General features: G+C 35.0%; 1 protein-coding gene across 3 annotated transcripts in view; it reads left to right on the top strand.

The window, feature by feature from the left end:
* FAF1 (Fas associated factor 1) overlaps window positions 1-18,545 on the top strand; it is a 508,536-nt gene that overhangs the window by 396,692 nt on the left and 93,299 nt on the right. For all 3 annotated transcript variants that reach the window (XM_027059229.2, XM_015070778.3, XM_015070768.3), the window contains 2 exons: window positions 3,785-3,921; window positions 8,606-8,694. In XM_027059229.2, coding sequence (XP_026915030.1) covers window positions 3,785-3,921; window positions 8,606-8,694 — 226 coding nt within the window. The remainder of the gene's footprint in view (window positions 1-3,784; window positions 3,922-8,605; window positions 8,695-18,545) is intronic.

Raw genomic sequence — 18,545 nt, 5'->3', positions numbered from 1 at the left:
GCCAACTGAGCCACCCAGGCACCCCAAAAGCTTTTATTTTAATCCTGAAAGTATAGTTATGATAAAAATGTTAAATATCATTATGCAATTAGTAATAAAATAGCTACCAATTTGAAGGGATACCATATTTTGAACGTAATTCTGATGCTTTTTGTATCTTTCAAGAATATAAATGTTTTAAATGTAAGTATTACTCCCATTTTACATCTGAGGTTCCTCGGGAACCTCAATATTACATATTGAAATGTAATAATCAGGAAGCCTCACAGAGTCATTAGCAGTTTTTAGCCTCCATTTTTTATCAGATGTGCATCCTTTTGTATTATCTGGTATACAGTAGATAGTAAATGTTTGTGGAATCTCACCATTCCTAAATTGCTGTGTTTCTTCTATTATGTATCTTATGCTGGAGTACAACTTAGTAAAAGTCAGTGACTCATTTAATTATGAATTTGATTGAGAGAAACTAAACTATATCCTGTTTTGAATTAAAATGAGATTACTTTTTCCCATATCTGATTTATTAGTAATCCTGGTTTCCATTAGCAAGATAGAAAAGTACTATGCTTAAGAGACTGAAAATTTTACTAATGATTAATATATGCTAGCCATTAGATGTTCTGCTTTTTTTCTTCCCAAACTTTAGTTTAAAAGATAAGATTGTATCTAATTTTAGATTTCTAAGAGCAAGAACTGGTGAATATGAGCTACTAATTATATTTTGTTTCATCAGCAAGGCCAAAGTTTGAGACTTCTCACTCACTTCCCCCACCACTACCATCACCCAGCCCCCATCAATGAATTGCTTTATTATACTTGATTTGTGATTAACTGTGTTCTCTTCATTCATTTTCTCAACCTTTCCTTCTTCTTCCCCTTCCTCCTTACCTCCCTTCCTCCCACCTTCATTCTTTGTCTTTTAAATTTGTCACTTTAGCTTTTTGTTTTGGGGGGTTGATTCCTCTTAATTAGATATATGAGGAGTAAATTGTTTCATTTATTTAAAGCTTTTATAATTAAAAAACAAAGCCATTTCTCCTTGCCAGGGAACAGTTGCCATTGCTTCCCCTTCTCGGTTTGAGATTGTAGGAATCCAATTGTTGTGGAAACCATTTATCCCTTTGTGACACCTGACTCTCTTGAACACCATATGCAGTTAGGCTGACAAGTTTGGTGCTGCCATTAGATGCACTGGCACACTTTTAGCTCTTTAAAAGGGAAGAAAATGCCACACAATTCTGAAAACCACATTTTTTTTCTTGAAACAATTTGTTTTTCCCTTGTCTGTTTTTGTGCTAATGTTCTGAAATGGATTTTTGCTGTTGGTAGTATGCTATGAATGGTAACTTTGTGTTGTGAATAGATGTTGAGAGGAAGAAGTGTAGTCTCCTAGCCATGAGAAGGATGTGATATCTGTGTGGTGAAGTTCGTGTAAATTGTAATAGAAGGAACTGACAAGCAGGAATTTTGTAATTTGGGACTTGGCTGTCCATTGGCCCTATATGCTCTCATTGATTGTAATTTGAAAATCTCAAAGTAAACATGATTCAGATCTTAGGAAGATTAATTAGATTAATTAAAAATTTAACAAAGTCTCTCTTTGATTAGAACAAATTGTTAGTTAAGGCCACTAGAAAGCATCAACTGGCTGCGGGATTCCTGTGTATTTCTCCACGACTTCCAAAACATTAGAATGATTTGCCAATACCTGCTAGAAAACTGATCACTTTGTTGTTTTTTATAGTTAATTGAACAGCTAATGTGCCTTTGAAGGCTGTATTTCTCTTGAATACACTTTGTGAAGTTTTGAAATGTGTGTTGTGTATTAATTTAAACTCAAGAAGTTACCTCTATTTTCATAATTATTTTCCCTTCTAGCTCGTTTTCATAAAATGACAATTTGGGAAGTACACAATTTCCAGGCAAATTGTCTTGAAATTGAATACTTTAAACCACTAAGCTAACCAGCGTGTCTGCCTGCTTTCTCTCTTTTCTCCTTCCTTCCTTCCTGGCTTCTTTCTTCCCTTCCTTTTTTGGGGGTATCCTGTTTAGGTAGTATTTAATATCACTTGTGAGGCTAGTGCTATGATGGGCATCTACTGTGATATCCACTTAATCCATTGGTGTGAAAGCAACAAGGACTTATTTTCTCCCTTTTGTAGGGAATGACATTCCAGATGTTTTTTGACATTTTTAAATTCAGAGGTTGCCAATGATCAAATCAGGGTCAAGATTGACCTCAAATATTTTAGTAACAGCAGAAAGAAAAATGACATCCTAACGTTCTAGTGTCTTGATCTACACGTCTCCATTGATGAATTAAAACTATATGAGTGTGAAATTTTGTACTGGAGGCTTAGGCTGCTTGAGCACCTTTTATTGTATAATAGTTCTGGAATGTGAAGATCTGAATTTTCATGGGAGCACTGATATTTCATGGCCAACAATTGATTTCTTAGGGCCTTGTCATTTCAAATTGCCATGAGATCTGGTTATTGCTGCTCTAAATATATATATGAAACTGCCTCCCAGTGAACTTATTGCTGTGGTGCTAACTTGCCTTGACACTCTTGCTGACAGCTCTCGTGGCCCTTAACATGGTCTACTTCCTGTAGTCACAGCACAGGTTTTGTGGAGGATTCAGCCTAAATTTCTGGAATGAATTTCTATAGACAAGAGATATATGGGCTTTAAAAATTAAGAGGTTTGATTCTGTTTTGAATTTGGATATCAAATGAATCTGAGCACATGACATTTTAATGCCGTTTGTCTTTTCAAATAGATTTACCTTCTAATGCATGTGACAACAGGATTTTGCTCATCAGCTAGAACATACATTTCAGAGGAGTTGTTACCTAAAATATTATCATAAGGCATAAGAAAACACACGATTTAAGTTGCCTTTCATGAACATAATTAAGAATTAATAAGCCAGTACCAGTGGCTAGTCCCCAGAATTTCCACTGTTTTGCCTTTTGTGACCTGTGTTATTAAAAGTCCATTATTTTTACAGACTTTATTAAATTGGATCTTATTAAAGCATTCTATATTTGCATTTGGTCTTTCATAATTCATTATTATTATGACATTTACTTTTTACCATCAGATCTGAAAACATATCATAAGCTACCCTTTTCTCTTGAAAGAAATGCTAATTTCAAACAGTCCTCTAATAGAAGAGAAAAGCTTTATCAGTTTTTTCATTTATTCCAGATCGTGTTAAGAATACTAATGCTAGACTTCAGTATGCTAATATCTCTGAGCTTTTTTGGTCAAAAGCTTAGAATTATTATTTTTGTCTCATGGTAAGTATGAAACTAGAAGGCCCACTACTACTGGAAAAAACACAATTCTAAAGTACAATTCTTGATTCTAAAGACTTGTGAAAATGTTGCTAAATCCTGTTTAGTCTAGGATGCTGCCAGTCAATTTAACTTTGTACCACACGGTATTTGTCCTATTTAAGAAATTCTTTCCTCTTAAAATTCATTTTGTTTGTTTTTCTCATTGTTTAGGGCAGTATAGCTTGCAATGTTTAAGACTAAGAATCCTATTCTCTCAGCCTCCAGCCAGCATTTAGGGCTTGCTGCCTGCTTTCCTGTATGATAATTATTTCTGTATCATTTAAGATATTGTTGAAAACTCAGTATAGCAGGACTGTATGTACTGATAACAGACAGGCTATTTGTAACATAATTAGTAAAACAGTGAGGTTTTTGTTGGGGAACTAGTAAGTTTATTAAACTCCGAAATGAAATTGACTTTGACTTTTGTCTCATTTTAGATTTCTGACAATGTGCAATAGACATTTTGGCAGTGTTGTGGCACAAACCATTCGGACTCAAAAAACAGATCAGTTTCCACTTTTTCTGATTATTATGGGAAAGCGTTCATCTAATGAAGTGTTAAATGTGATACAAGGTAAAGTACCTGTCACAAAGGGAGTAGAGTGTCTTCTTGTGTATGAGATAACCTTATAATATTTACCATCAAAGTTGAAAGTAATTCTCTATATTGGTGAACATCTTTGTATTTTAAAACATAGAATATCCTAAAAAAGAACGTCTTCAAAAAGTACAGGTTCTATGAAGAATGAAATACGCTGCATTAAATTCCAACAGAAATTTCTTTTTTTTTTATTTAAAAACATTTTTTTAATGTTTATTTATTTTTGAGAGAGACAGAGTGCAAGCAGGGGAGGGGGAGAGAGAGAGGGAGACACAGAATCTGAAGCAGGCTCCACGCTCCGAGCTGTCAGCACAGAGCCCGATGTGGGGCTCAAACTCATGAACTGTGAGATCGTGACCTGAGCTGAAGTCAGACACTGAACCAACTGAGCCACCCAGGCGCCCCACCAACAGAAATTTCTTAATAAAATTGCACAACCCTTGGGACATAGCATAATCATGTTAATTGTTCAGAACTGCTAAATTCTCTGGACTCAGTGCAGAGTCCAATGTAGGGCTCGAACTCACTAACCATGAGGTTATGACCTGAGCTGAAACCAAGAGTCGGTCACTTAACTGACAGAGCCACCCAGGTGGCCCTGAGATACTTTATTTCTACCTGTATTTCAGTTAAAAGTTCTATAGTGGATAATATGATGTCGGGGCATGGTGTAAATTCTAGTGCCTTTAAAATTCAAAATAAAACCTCTGGTATTTTATGTTTGCTCTATAACTAAAGCATTGAGTTTCATAAACAATGCTAAAGAAGATCTTCTAGGGGAATGAATTACATAGGGTAAATGGATAATGAAGATAATATTTCATTCCTGTTTTCCCTGTCAAAGGCAGTATTATAATAGTCAGTGGTTCTTAAAATGTATTCCATGGATCCTGGAGGTCCTCTGGACCCTTTCATTGGATCCGTGACATCAAATTGTATTCATGATAGTGATAAGACTTTTCTTTTTTGCCTCTTTTTTTTTTTATTATTACTCTGCTGACATTTGCATTGGTGGCACAAAATCAAATTTGTGTAAAACTACTGGCACCTTCACACAAATCAAGGTCATGACCAAAACTATACCAGTAGCATATTCTTTGCCTCTATTATGTGCAATTTTAAAATTATTTTATTAAATTCCACCCTTTTTATAGTTTGTGTGACACACGAGAGGTATGGATAACACATTTCTGCTGCATTTCAGAGTACAAAGGTAGTCTCAAAGAAAAGCACTTGTATGGTTGCTTGAGCTGAACGAGTCATTTTTTTCTTACAGAACATCATTTTTACTTGAAAATACTGAGAGACAAACTATACTTAAATAGCCTAGGTATTACTGATAGTACTTGTTGCCACTGATAAAACTTGAGCTTTTAAGCAAACATTGTCATCCACCATAAAATTGACAGCTTAAATAATTTTCTGATGACATCAGTTGTAAGATTAACAAATGTGATTTTTTGATATCATATAATTAGGTATGTCAATATTGAGGAGAAATGCATAACTCAGTGAACCAATATTTTCAACATGACCAATGCATGATATTATAAAATCATGCATAGGTAAAAGATCCATTCAAAGACCAAGATAGGTCAGTGGATCTTAATATTACAAAATACAAACAGTTCATCAATGGTTTCAAGTTCTTCACATACTTGGAGAAACTTCTACTTGTCAGTTTAGGTGTATCAAAGAATATTTACAATTATCTATTAAAATACTCCTCTCTTTTTCACCTACATATCTATGTGAGACCAGATTTGCTTCATAAATTTTAACTAAGACATAAAACAACATATTGTAACTGGTTTAATATACAAGTAAATATGAGAATCCAGTTATGGTCTATTAAGCCGGACATTAACAACATTTGCAAAATGTTAAAACAATACCATTCTTCTTGCTAAACTTTATCATTTGGAACATAGAGCCATTTTTCATAAAAATGTGGTATTTATATTAACATGTAATGGGTTTATTATTGTTACTTTTAAACGAATTGATAAATATGCTTTAAGTATTTCAACTTTAATTTCTAACACAATAAATGTTGATAACAATAACCCACATAAAAATTATTTGGGGATCTCAAAAGTTGTTAAGGGTGTAAATGAGTTCTGAAAACAAAAGTTTTAAAACTACCGCAATAGGCTATAAAGAAAAAACTTGTCCAGAACTGCATTAATTGGTCCCTTTTCTCTGTCTTGTCCAGTTTGGCAGTGAATCCTTACAGTTAGGTTTGAAGCATAGTTGATAAGCAGGCTTAAGCCTGAAAATGAATGGCCAGTACCCTCCATAAAGAAGTCCTGTTCCTAGGCACCTGGGTGGCTTAGTCAGTTAAGCGTCTGATTCTTGATTTCAACTCAGGTCACACACAGTTTGTGGGATTGAGCCTGCATCACGCTTTGCACTGACATCACGGAACCTGCTTGGGGTATTCTCTCTCCCTCTCTCATTCAAAATAAATAAACAAACAACATAAGAATTCATATCCCATGCATTGAGTCTTAGTCACTACAGTTTGCAAATAAGAAAGGGAAACTCAAAGATTTGCCCAGTATCAAAATTGAAGTTTCTCCAAAACTCTTTCCATTTGTCATACCAATTAATAACTACCAGTGATTGTGTATTCTGTGATAAGGAAATTGATCCTTAGAGAGCTATAGTCAGTCACTCATTCACTTAGTTATTCGCTTACTAAGTGAATAGTTAATTAAGCTCTTGTCATGTGCTAGACAGTTTCTAGGCACTAGAACATATAGTTTTTAAGTTGTGGAGTTAGGTTAGAACTGTGGCTATAAAACCAACTCTGCTTTCTCACTACCATGGTATCACACCAAGATAATATTTGTTCTCTAGCTCATTTGTTCAGAGACTAGTGCTGATGTGACTGATTTATTTAGATTGTTTCTTTTACTAAGGACCACAGATGCTCCCTAACCTGCTGCCAGTGGTCATAAGGAAAATAGAGAAAAGGACCATTGAAAGGTCATGTTAGTCCAGCCCTACTCTAGAATAACACCAGCAAGGATGCTTGCTATTTGTTGTCCCGTTTCATCAATGGGACAAGAAGACCTCCTCTCAGGCCCCAGAGAAAGATGGGCACTTTTGCATGTAGTTTTGAAAGAAAAGAAGAATTGCCAAATCTTTATGTATCCTTATGGATTTCTCTCTTGTAGATGTATCCAAAGCAAGTAACAGGACAATGCATTCAAGAAATGGTGTATATGTGCTTTATGTGCTATACTTTTGTCATGGCATTGGGCAGAGAATAAAATAGCATTAAGGAAAATCAAGCATTTATTTGTTTTGTTTTTTTATTTTTTTACTATTTATTTTTGAGAGAGAGAGTGCGCAAGCAGAGTTGGGGCAGAGAGGGAGACAGAGAACCTGAAGCAGGCTGTGTGCTATCAGCACAAAGCCTGACATGGGGCTCAAACCCATGAACCGTGAGATCCTGACCTGAGCCAAAGTCTGACGCTCAACTGACTGAGCAACCCAAGCACCCCAAAAGGAAATCAAATATTTAAATATCTCTTATAAAACTAATATAACACTGTATATTAACTAACTGGAATTAAAATTAAAACTTTAAAAGATTAAAATAAAATAAAATAAATAAGTACTCTCATAAAGTTTATAGTATGGTCATTTAAAAGCAGCTGAAAGGGAAAAATATCAGTTGGGCAAAAAAAGAACTCTTCTTTTTTTTTTTTTCCAGAAAATGAATTGCTGTTTGCGTCACCAGAGTTTTTAGTGATAAGAGATAATTCTAAATAAATAGTGTACTGAGATGGCAAAGAGAACAGGCTTTTTGAGTCAGACTCATTTGATTTCAAACCCTGGCCCCACCACTTAATCAGCTTGATCTTGATTGCACAGGTTACTTGAGCTCTCAAAGTCAAAATCATAATGATACTTTCAAAGCATTGTTGTACAGGTTAAATGAGATTATATATATAATGTAAATCCAAATTATATAGCTATAAATAAATATATACTATATACTATACTATATAATGTATATAAATAATATATCTATAATATATTTGTATATAATAATATATAATATGTACTATACTATATATAATACATAAATACATTATTATAATAATATATAAAATATAAATATATTATTTATATATAAATATATAATATAAAATATATTATAATAATAAATATATAACATATACTCTACTGTAAATAAATATATAATCTAAATACTATATATATATTTATATTTTTGCCCAACTGATATATATATATATAGTATTTAGCCTAATTATTGGCATATAAACAATTGGTAGTTGTTGCTAGTATCTTTAAGTACCTGCATTTTTCTAACTTGAAAGAACTTCTGATCCTCATAACTTAACCATTCTTCATAGTGCTGAAAAATCTTTCTCATTGAGAGATGGTTCCCTCACATCTACTGTATTTGAAATTTCAACTGCCTGTATGCTGCTTTACTCTTTCACATTGAACATATGAAACTTTTCAATGAAAATGTGAAAGTGTTTTAACTAGATATTAGCATAGTAGTCTGCAATTTTTATTAGACTTTAGTTACTCCTTACTGATTAATTCTAGAATGGCTTTCCATTTTATTATAACTTTAATAATGTGAAATTTGGCAATCTCCGTGTGTTGCTAGGTAACACAACAGTGGATGAGCTAATGATGAGACTCATGGCTGCAATGGAGATCTTCACAGCCCAACAACAGGAAGATATAAAGGATGAGGTAAGATGAAAGGTTAAGTAGACTTTTAATAGGATTTTGATGGGATAATTTGTCAAATGGAGATGCTTGCCTATGTCATGATTGATAAATAAGGATAATGAAGATGCATTTCCAGATGAACCAAGGACTTTTATACCATTGAGTTTACCTTTCAGTCCTTTCTTTTCATGACCCCAAGACCCAACAATTTGTTTAATTTTATGGACATTTATACTTTGCTAGATTTGGAGTGGTGACAGGAGGTCAATTTGCAAGAAATGAATTCCGAAGCATATTTACAAAAGAAACGAGAGTCCAGGAAATCCTGTGTACTATGTGGTTTTTTCACTCACTTTCAAGATCCTCCTACTCTTTTTAAATATTGAGATTGATTAGGAGTGAACAGATTTTACATTTGAACATATTTTTGAAACACTGGGAGGCTTAGTAAAAGATATCCAGAATTCTGAATTTCTCAGTCTCTTTAGTATATTCAGTTGGTATAGATGGCATGAGCATGGAACCTCAAATAAAATAATAATAACAGCAATATTGATAATGACAGTAGTAGTCAACATTTACTGAATATTTATAATGTGCTAAGCACTGAGCTAAGAAGTGATCTCAAAACAACCCCATGAGGTTGTATATGAGTCACAGAAACTCTGCCACAGAGTTCTGGCAGAAAACACATGGCACTTTCAAACTTGGTTATTTGAGAACAGTTTAATAAAAGAACTGTTTATAAAGGTAAGGTCAGGGTTTATGGAAATCAGCAATAGTTAGTACAAACTCTAGGGCAAAGAGGAGCCGTTAACCACCCCTAGGCCTAAATGCGTTGGAGAAGGTGGTATATCGAGAGGACTGTATCTAGTAGAGGGATATAGCCATTGGTGTCCTGGTAGAGAGGAAACCCGGAAATAGCTTTACTTTCCTTCCAAGCTCTGATCTCCTACTAGTACCTCCTACTGACCTAACCCAACCAGAAGCTGAAAATCAAGAGAACCACCCTGGGCAAAAAGCTAGGTGAAGTGTGGATACTGAGGACCAAATGAGAGATAATCTAATACAGATTGGTACTACTATCTTCACTTCTCAGATGAGAATGCTGAAGATCGAAAGGGTTAAGTTCATTTGCCCAAGATCACATGGCTAGTAGGACCTATAATAATCTCAAGTAATCATTATTGCTATATCAGTCAAAAAATTTCTGGGTTTGGAAAACAGCCTAAAAATTATGAAACACATGCTAGCATTTGTTCGTTTGAGATGCTTATTTCACAGGTACTTATTAAATTATCCCTCCTAATATTTTTAATTGAAAAAATTTTTTTCATAGACAAATAGAGAAAGTTTGATTTCTGAGTAATGATGAAAAGTTTCCAGCTATAGGGAGTACTTTCAATACAATACCCATTAGCTATTACAAATGGAAAACATGTAGACATATTTTTTACTTTATTTGCTTGTCTCTTTCTTCTATTAGACTGAGTTTAAGAACAAGAGTTGGGTCATATTCACATTTATAACTGTATCCCCTAACGGTATACCTAGGATGAAGTAAGCACTCAACAAATGTTTGCTAAATGATTGACTAAATGAATACTTGGCAGAATTCACATGAAATAATGTTAGTTGATGGGGCACCTGGGTGGCTCAGTTTATTAAGTATTCAACTTCAGCTCAGGTCATGATCTCACAGTTCATGAGTTCAAGCCCCACATCGGGCTCTGTGCTGACAACTTGGAGCCTGGAGCCTGCTTCTGACTCTCTCTCCCTCTCTCTGTGTCCCTCCCCTGCTTGCTCGCTCTCTCTCTCTCTCTCTCTCTCTCAAAACTAAACATTAAAAAGAAAAGAAAGAATGTTAGTTGAAAAAAAGAATTCTTGATTATAGTGGTATAAAATCTGATTAACAAGTTAGCACTAATTAACAAATACAAAAATTTGGAGTGCTGTAACTAGTTTAGAGTTTTAATACACATTAGGTTTCTTTCATTGCTGGAAAAATGATGTTTGTAATTTTCCTTAATAGCCAATGTTTCATTTACTCTAAAGAAAAGGTAATCAGATATATGGTAGAAAGATGTTTATCTGTTACTTTATAAATTGACAGTGACATTTTGAAATAATGAAGTACTGTACTTACTTAGGAATTTGTAATAATAGGTGTGTTGCCGTTCATGATTACATTTATCCTGGAATAGAGGCATTGATTGACAATAATTCACTAAACACATTCTTCAGCCATTTAAATCTTGAGTCTCATTAGTACTAGATTTACAGATTATGCTGTATAATAATATGAATGCACTATATTTGCATGCATATTCCCAGTTCATTCTTTCGTCTTAATTTGTGTTCCTCATAATTCATTGGTAAAGAAATTGACTTTAATTCCTTTAATACTGAGCACAAATTTTAATATCAGGGTTACAGGAAAAATCCAAGGCTCCATATAATTGAAATTTTTATTGAAATTTAACTGTAAGAGGTAAGGATTTCTCTTTGTTTTTAGTGTCTTCATGGAAGTTATTATTCAGTTCATAAGTAGAGTTCCTAAGACAAGCTTTTCTAGGTTCAACGACTTGTTTTGGACTATGCATAGATCATAAATGATTTGGTATCTGCTGTGTACGTGACAAGAAACACTGTCCCTTATAATGGCGAATTTGCTTTTACTCTTCAAAAAATTTCAAGTAAGGCTTTATCTTAAGCTTGCAATTGTAATCAAATTCATAGACAGGGTTGGGGCACAGCTTCCTAGGCCTGAATTTATGTAAACTTAACTTTGGTTCAGTTGTATCCATTACTTCCCTGATTCCATTGTATTCGTGCAACCAGAGATGCCTATACTATACAAAGTTTGTATTAAATAAAACCAAGCCCAAACATATTCATTCTCTGAATTATTCTTTAATGGCCCAGAATGCACTAACCTTTGTATCACTAATTGTTCTATTTTCTTTTCTTTTTCTTCCAAGATTTTATTTAAATTTAAGTTAGTTATTAATATATAGTGTAGTATTGGTTTCAAGAGTAGAATTTAGTGATTCATCACTTACATACAACACCCAGTACTCACCACAACAAGTGACCTCCTAATGCCCATTACCCATTTAGCCCATCCCCCCACTGACCTCCCTTCCAGCAACCCTCAGTCTGTTCTCTATATTTAAGAGTCTTTTATGGTTTGCCTCCCTCTCTGTTTATATTTTATTTTTTCTTCCCTTCTCCTATATTCATCTGTTTTCTTTCTTAAATTCCATATATGAGTGAAATCATATGATATTGTCTTTCTCTGACTGACTTATTTTGCTTAGATACCAGAAGATACTCTAGCTCCACCCACGTTGTCACAAATGGCAAGATTTTGTTCTTTTTGATGGCTGAGGAATATTCCATTGTATATAATCAAGAAGCATACATTATATAAGCCTCTTGTTTTGGTAGAACGGCCTATAGTTTTATTCACAGACACTTTCAGTAATGATTTAGTTTGGTTTTTTAAGTGTTTACTGAGCATCTATCAAGTATATAGCTCCGGGCTCAGTCCTGGGGACAGAGAGGTACTTTGCTGCAATGTAGGCTTATTGACAATGAAGGGGTGAGGAGGAGAGTAAATATCACTACATGATAGTAGCCACATCTAAAATCTGTTTTTACTTACAGCCTGGTTCCAAACAATAGATACTTTCTAACATGTAAATAGATTCAATTATTTTCATATGCCCTATTTTCTTTAGCCAGTAGTAATCCAGAAAACTCTGATTATAAAGAGTTTATGATACTTAGTTCCTGGTCTGTTTATTATTTCATTCGTTTCTTTGTTCATCCATTCAACAATGTATTTAGAATCCTCAGTGTCATAGGTGCAGGGATTACTTCTTTCCAGATTTTTCTATTTCTTCCTGATTCAGTGTTGGTAGGTTGTATGTTGAAAGGAATATTTTTTTTTAGTTTATTTATTTTGAGAGAGAGAGAGAAAGAGAGGAGGGGGAGGGACAGAAAGAAAGGGAGAGAGAATCCCAAGCAGGCTCTGTGCTATCAGCACAGAGCCCAGTGCAGGGCTCAATCCTGCAAACTGTGAGATCATGACCTGAGCTGAAACCAAGAGTTGGACGACACTTACCTGATGGAACCACCCAGGCACCCTGCAAGGAATTTATCCATTTCTTCTAAATGATCTAATTTATTTGTATACTGGAATATAATTGTTCGTAGTAGTCTCTTATGATCCTTTTTGTAATATTGTGCTATCAATTGTAACATCTCCTCTTTCATTTCTGATCTTATTTATTTGAGCCCTCTGTTTTTCTTGGTGAGTCTGTCTAAAGGCTTGTCAGTTTTGTTTATCTTTTCAAAAATTCAGCTCTTAGTTTCACTGAACTCTTATTTATTATTGAAATTTAATTGACATAAAATGGTATATTTTATTTATTATTGAAATTTAATTGATATAAAATGGTTTCAGGTATACAACATTAATTCAATAATTCTATACATTATTCAGTGCTCACAATGATAAATATAGTTACACTGATCTTTTCTATTGTCTTTTAGTCTCCATTTCTTTCTCCTCTGATCCTTACCATTTTTTCCCCTCTGCTAACTTTGGACTTTGTCCTTCTTTTTCTAGTTCCTTGAGAGTAAAGTTAGATTGTTTATTTGAGATTTTTCTTGTTTCTTGATATAGGCATTTATCACCATGAGCTTATCTCTTATAACTGCATTTGCAGTGTCCCATAAGTTTTGATAGGTTGTATTTCCATCTACATTTGTCTCAAGGTATTTTTTTATTTTTTCTTTGATTTCTTCATTGACCCACTGGTTGTTCAGCATGTTGTTTAAGCTCCACATATTTGTGAATATTCCAGTTTTCTTCTTGTAATTGATTTCTAGTTTCATACCATTTCAATTGGAAAACATGCTTGATATGATTTCAGTTTTTATTAAGATTTTTTGTGTGCCCTAACATATGATTTATCCTGCACAGTATTCCATGTGTGCTTGAGACGAATGTGTATTCTGATCTCTTTGGTATAAAATGTTCTGTATATGTTTCTTAAGTCCATCTTATCTAACCTGTCATTTTATTCCAGTATTTCCTTATTGACTTTCTGTCTGGATGATATATCCATTGATGAAATTGGGGTATTAAAGTCCCCTACTATTATTGTATTGCTGCCTCTTTCTCCCTTTTAGGTCTGTTAATATTTGTTTTCTATATTTAGGTACTTCTATGTTGGGTACATAAATATTTTAAAAAGGATTCTTTATCCAATGTTTTTTCTCCATAGTTAATCCCAGATCACAGAAGATAATAATTTCTTTCATCTTGATTTGTATATTCATTTCATAAATATTTATTGATCTTTTCCTATGTACTAGACACTATGTAAAGCACCAGTACCACAGCTGTGAGCAAGATAGGGCCACTGGGCTTACAATTCAGGAAGTAATCAGGAAGATAGAGCCCTGGGAGCACCTAGCCAGAGTGAGCTAGACATGCTGTGTAGGCAACTTGACATGGAGGACAGAGAAGGGCTCTTGCATTCTCCATGTAAGCTATGAGGCAGGTATAACAGGTGAGAATGAAGATAATAATAATAGCTACTCTTCAGGTTCCTGCTACATGCCAGCCATAGGTATTTCTCAGTGTAATTCCTAGACTACCAGAATACTTAGCTATCCACCAAGGATTCCAGGCAGTTTGGTATGAATAAGCAGTGTAATCAATTTTGTTAACATGTATTTCACATTTTGAAATGTAAAATAAATCGCATTTCATTCATCATATCTGTTTTATAGGCTGCTCATATACAACAAGGATTGCATTGGTTGTTTTATTGAGACAAATTCATTTAACTGGGGCAGTTTACTTTGGCTTCTGAACTATTATGTCATTCACATGTTATTGTTAAACTTATATTCATTTTTCCTTGCTTAAATCAGTTATATTATCTTCTTAATTCCCCAAAATTGACCGTGGCTGAACTACCCTACAATGCAGTAATTGTACTATGAGATATTTACCCAAAGGATACAAAAATTCAAAAGGATAGGTGCCCCCTGATGTTTATAACAGCAGTACCTACAACCGCCAAAGTATGGAAACAGCCCACATGTCCATCGATTGATGAATGGGTAAAGAAGATGTGATGTGTATATACGCGCGCGCACACACACACACACACACACACACGTACAATAAAATATTCGTCAGCCATCAAAAAAAATGAAATCTTGTAATTTGCAAAATGTGGATGGAGCTAGAGAGTATTATGCTAAGCAAAATAACTCAGAGAAAAACAAATACCATAGGATTTCACTCATGCGGAATTTAAGAAATGAAACAAAGGAGCAAAGGGGTGAAAAAAGAGAGGCAGACCAAGAAACAGACTCTAAACTATAGAGAACAAACTGATGGTTACCCGAGGGGAGGTGGGCAGGGATATGGGTTAAATAGGTGATGGGTGATGGATATTAAGGAGTACATGTGTTGTGATGAGCACCAGGTATTATATGAAAGTGTTGCATCACCATATTGTACACCTGAAACTAATAATACACTATAAGTTAACTAAGTGGAATTTAAATGAAAACTTTTTTTAAAAATCTGTGCATGGTTTATAGCAACATTATTCGTAATAGCCAGGAGGTAGAAACAACACGAGTGTCCATAAAGGGACAAGGGTAAAAAATAACAACAACAAAAAAGTGGCATATGCATACAATGGAATACTATTCAGCCTTAAAACTGAATTCTGGTAGAGGCTACAATATCAGATAAATCTTGAAAACATTATGCCAATTCTCAAAAAGAAAAGGGAGGTGAGCCAAATAGATAAAATCATGAATGAAAATGGAATTATTACAATCAATCCCTCAGAAAGACAAGCAGTTATCAGGGAATACTATAAAAAATTATATGCTACCTAACTGGACAACCTGGAAGAAATGGACAAATTCCTAAGCACCCACACACTTCCAAAACTCAAACAGGAAGAAATAGAAAACTTGAACAGACCCATAACCAGCAAAGAAATTGAATCAGTCATCAAAAATCTCCCAAAAAATAAGAGTCCAGGACCAGATGGCCTCCCTGGGGAATTCTGCCAGACATTTAGAGCAGAGATAATACCTATCCTTCTCAAGCTTTTCCAAAAAAATTGAAAGGGAAGGAAAACTTTCAAAGTAATGAAGCCAGCATTACTTTGATTCCTAAACCAGACAGAGACCCAGCAAAAAAAGAGAACTACAGGCCAATTTCCCTGAGAAATATGGACGCAAAAATTCTCAATAAGATACTAGCCAATCGAATTCAACAGCATATAAAAAGAATTATTCACCATGATCAAGTGGGATTCATTCCTGGGCTGCAGGGCTGGTTCAACATTCACAAATCAATCAATGTGATACATCACATTAATAAAAGAAAAGAAAAGAACCATGTGATCCTGTCAATCGATGCAGAAAAAGCATTTGACAAAATTCAGCATCCTTTCTTAATAAAAACCCTCGAGAAAGTTGGGATAGAAGGAACATACTTAAACATCATAAAAGCCGTTTATGAAAAGCCCACAGCTAACATCATCTTCAGTGGGGAAAAATTGAGAGCTTTCCCCCTGGGACCGGGAACATGACAGGGATGTCCACTCTCACCGCTGTTGTTTAACATAGTGTTGGAGGCTCTAGCATCAGCAATCAGACAACCAAAGGAAATCAGAGGCATCAAAATTGGCAAAGATGAAGTCAAGCTTTCACTTTTTGCAGATGACATGATATTATACATGGAAAACCCGACAGAGTCCACCAAAAGTCTGCTGGAACTGATACATGAATTCAGCAAAGTCGCAGGATACAAAATCAATGTATAGAAATTGGTTGCGTTCTTATACACTAATAATGAAGCAACAGAAAGACAAATAAAGAAATTGATCCCATTCACAATTGCACCAAGAATCATAAAATACCTAGGAATAAACCTAACCAAAGATGTAAAAGATCTGTGTGCTGAAAACTATAGAAACCTTTGAAGGAAACTGAAGAAGGTATAAAGAAATGGAAAAACATTCTGTATTCATGGATTGGAAGAATAAATATTGTTGAAATGTCAATACTGCCCAAAGCTATCTACACATTCAATGCAATCCCAATCAAAATTGCACCAGCATTCTTCTCGACGCTAGAACAAGCAATCCTAAAACTTGTACGGAACCACAAAAGACTCCAAATAGCCAAAGTAATTTTGAAGAAGAAGACCAAAGCGGGAGGCATCACAATCCCAGACTTCAAGCTATACTACAAAGCTGTAATCATCAAGACAGCATGGTATTGGCACAAGAACAGACACATAGACCAATGGAATAGAATAGAGACTCCAGAATTAGACCCACAAAAGGATGGCCAACTCATCTTTGACAAAGCAGGAAAGAACATCCAATGGAAAAAAGACAGTCTCTTTAACAAATGGTGCTGGGAGAACTGGACAGCAACATGCAGAAGAATGAAACTAGACCACTTTCTTACACCATTCAAAAAAAAAAAAAAACCCACCTCAAAATGGATAAAGGACCTGAATGTGAGACAGGATACCATCAAAACCCTAGAGGAGAAAGGAAAAAACCTCTCTGGCCTCAGCCGCAGCAATTTCTTACCTGACACATCCCCAAAAGCAAGGGAATTAAAAACAAAAATGAACTATTGGGACTGCGTGAAGATAAAAAGATTCTGCACTGCAAAGGAAAAAATCAAAACTAAAAGGCAACCAAGGGAATGGGAAAAGATATTTGCAAATGACATATCAGACAAAGGGCTAGTATTCAAAACCTATAAAGAACTCACCAAACTACACACCCAAAAAAAAAAAGAATCCAGTGAAGAAATGGGCAGAAAACTTGAATAGACACTTCTCTAAAGAAGACATCCAGATGGCCAACAGGCACATGAAAAGATACTCAACATCACTCCTCATCAGGGAAATACAGATCAAAACCACGCTCAGATACCACCTCACACCAGTCAGAGTGGCTAAAATGAACAAATCAGGAGACTATAGATGCTGGTGAGGATGTGGAGAAACAGGAACCCTCTTGCACTGTTGGTGGGAATGCAAACTGGTGCAGCCGCTCTGGAAAACAGTGTGGAGGTTCCTCAAAAAATTAAAAATAGATCTACCCCATGACCCAGCCAATAGCACTGCTAGGAATTTACCCAAGGGATACAGGAGTGCTGATGCATAGGGGCACTGTACCCTAATGTTTATAGCAGCACTCTCAACAATAGCCAAATGATGGAAAGAGCCTAAATGTCCATCAACTGATGAATGGATAAAGAAATTGTGGTTTATATACACAATGTAATACTACGTGGCAATGAGAAAGAGTGAAATATGGCCTTTTGTAGCAACGTGGATGGAAGTGGAGAGTTGTTACGCTGAGTGAAATAAGTCTACAGAGAAAGACAGATACCATATGTTTTCACTCTTATGTGGATCTTGAGAAACTTAACAGAAGACCATGGGGGAGGGGAAGGAAAAAAAAAAAAGAGGTCGGAGATGGAGGGAGCCAAACCATAAGAGATTCTTAAAAACTGAGAACAATCTGAGGGTTGATGGGGGGTGGGAGGGAGAGGTGGGTGGTGATGGGTATTGAGGAGGGCGCCTGTTGGGATGAGCACTGGGTATTGTATGGAAACCAATTTAAAAAAAAAGAAAAGAAAATATTATGCCAAGTGAAATAAGTCACAAAAAAAAAACACAATTGGGCAAGAAAAATAAAAGGCATCCACATTGGAAAGGAAGAAGTAAAATTATCTCTATTCAAAAATAATATGATCTTATATTTTGAAAACCCTAAAGATTCCACACAAAT

Source organism: Acinonyx jubatus, chromosome C1 (assembly GCF_027475565.1).
Source record: "Acinonyx jubatus isolate Ajub_Pintada_27869175 chromosome C1, VMU_Ajub_asm_v1.0, whole genome shotgun sequence".
Classification (NCBI taxonomy): domain Eukaryota; kingdom Metazoa; phylum Chordata; class Mammalia; order Carnivora; family Felidae; genus Acinonyx; species Acinonyx jubatus.
Note: the sequence above shows the minus strand (reverse complement) of the source record. Positions and strands in the feature narration are given on the sequence as shown.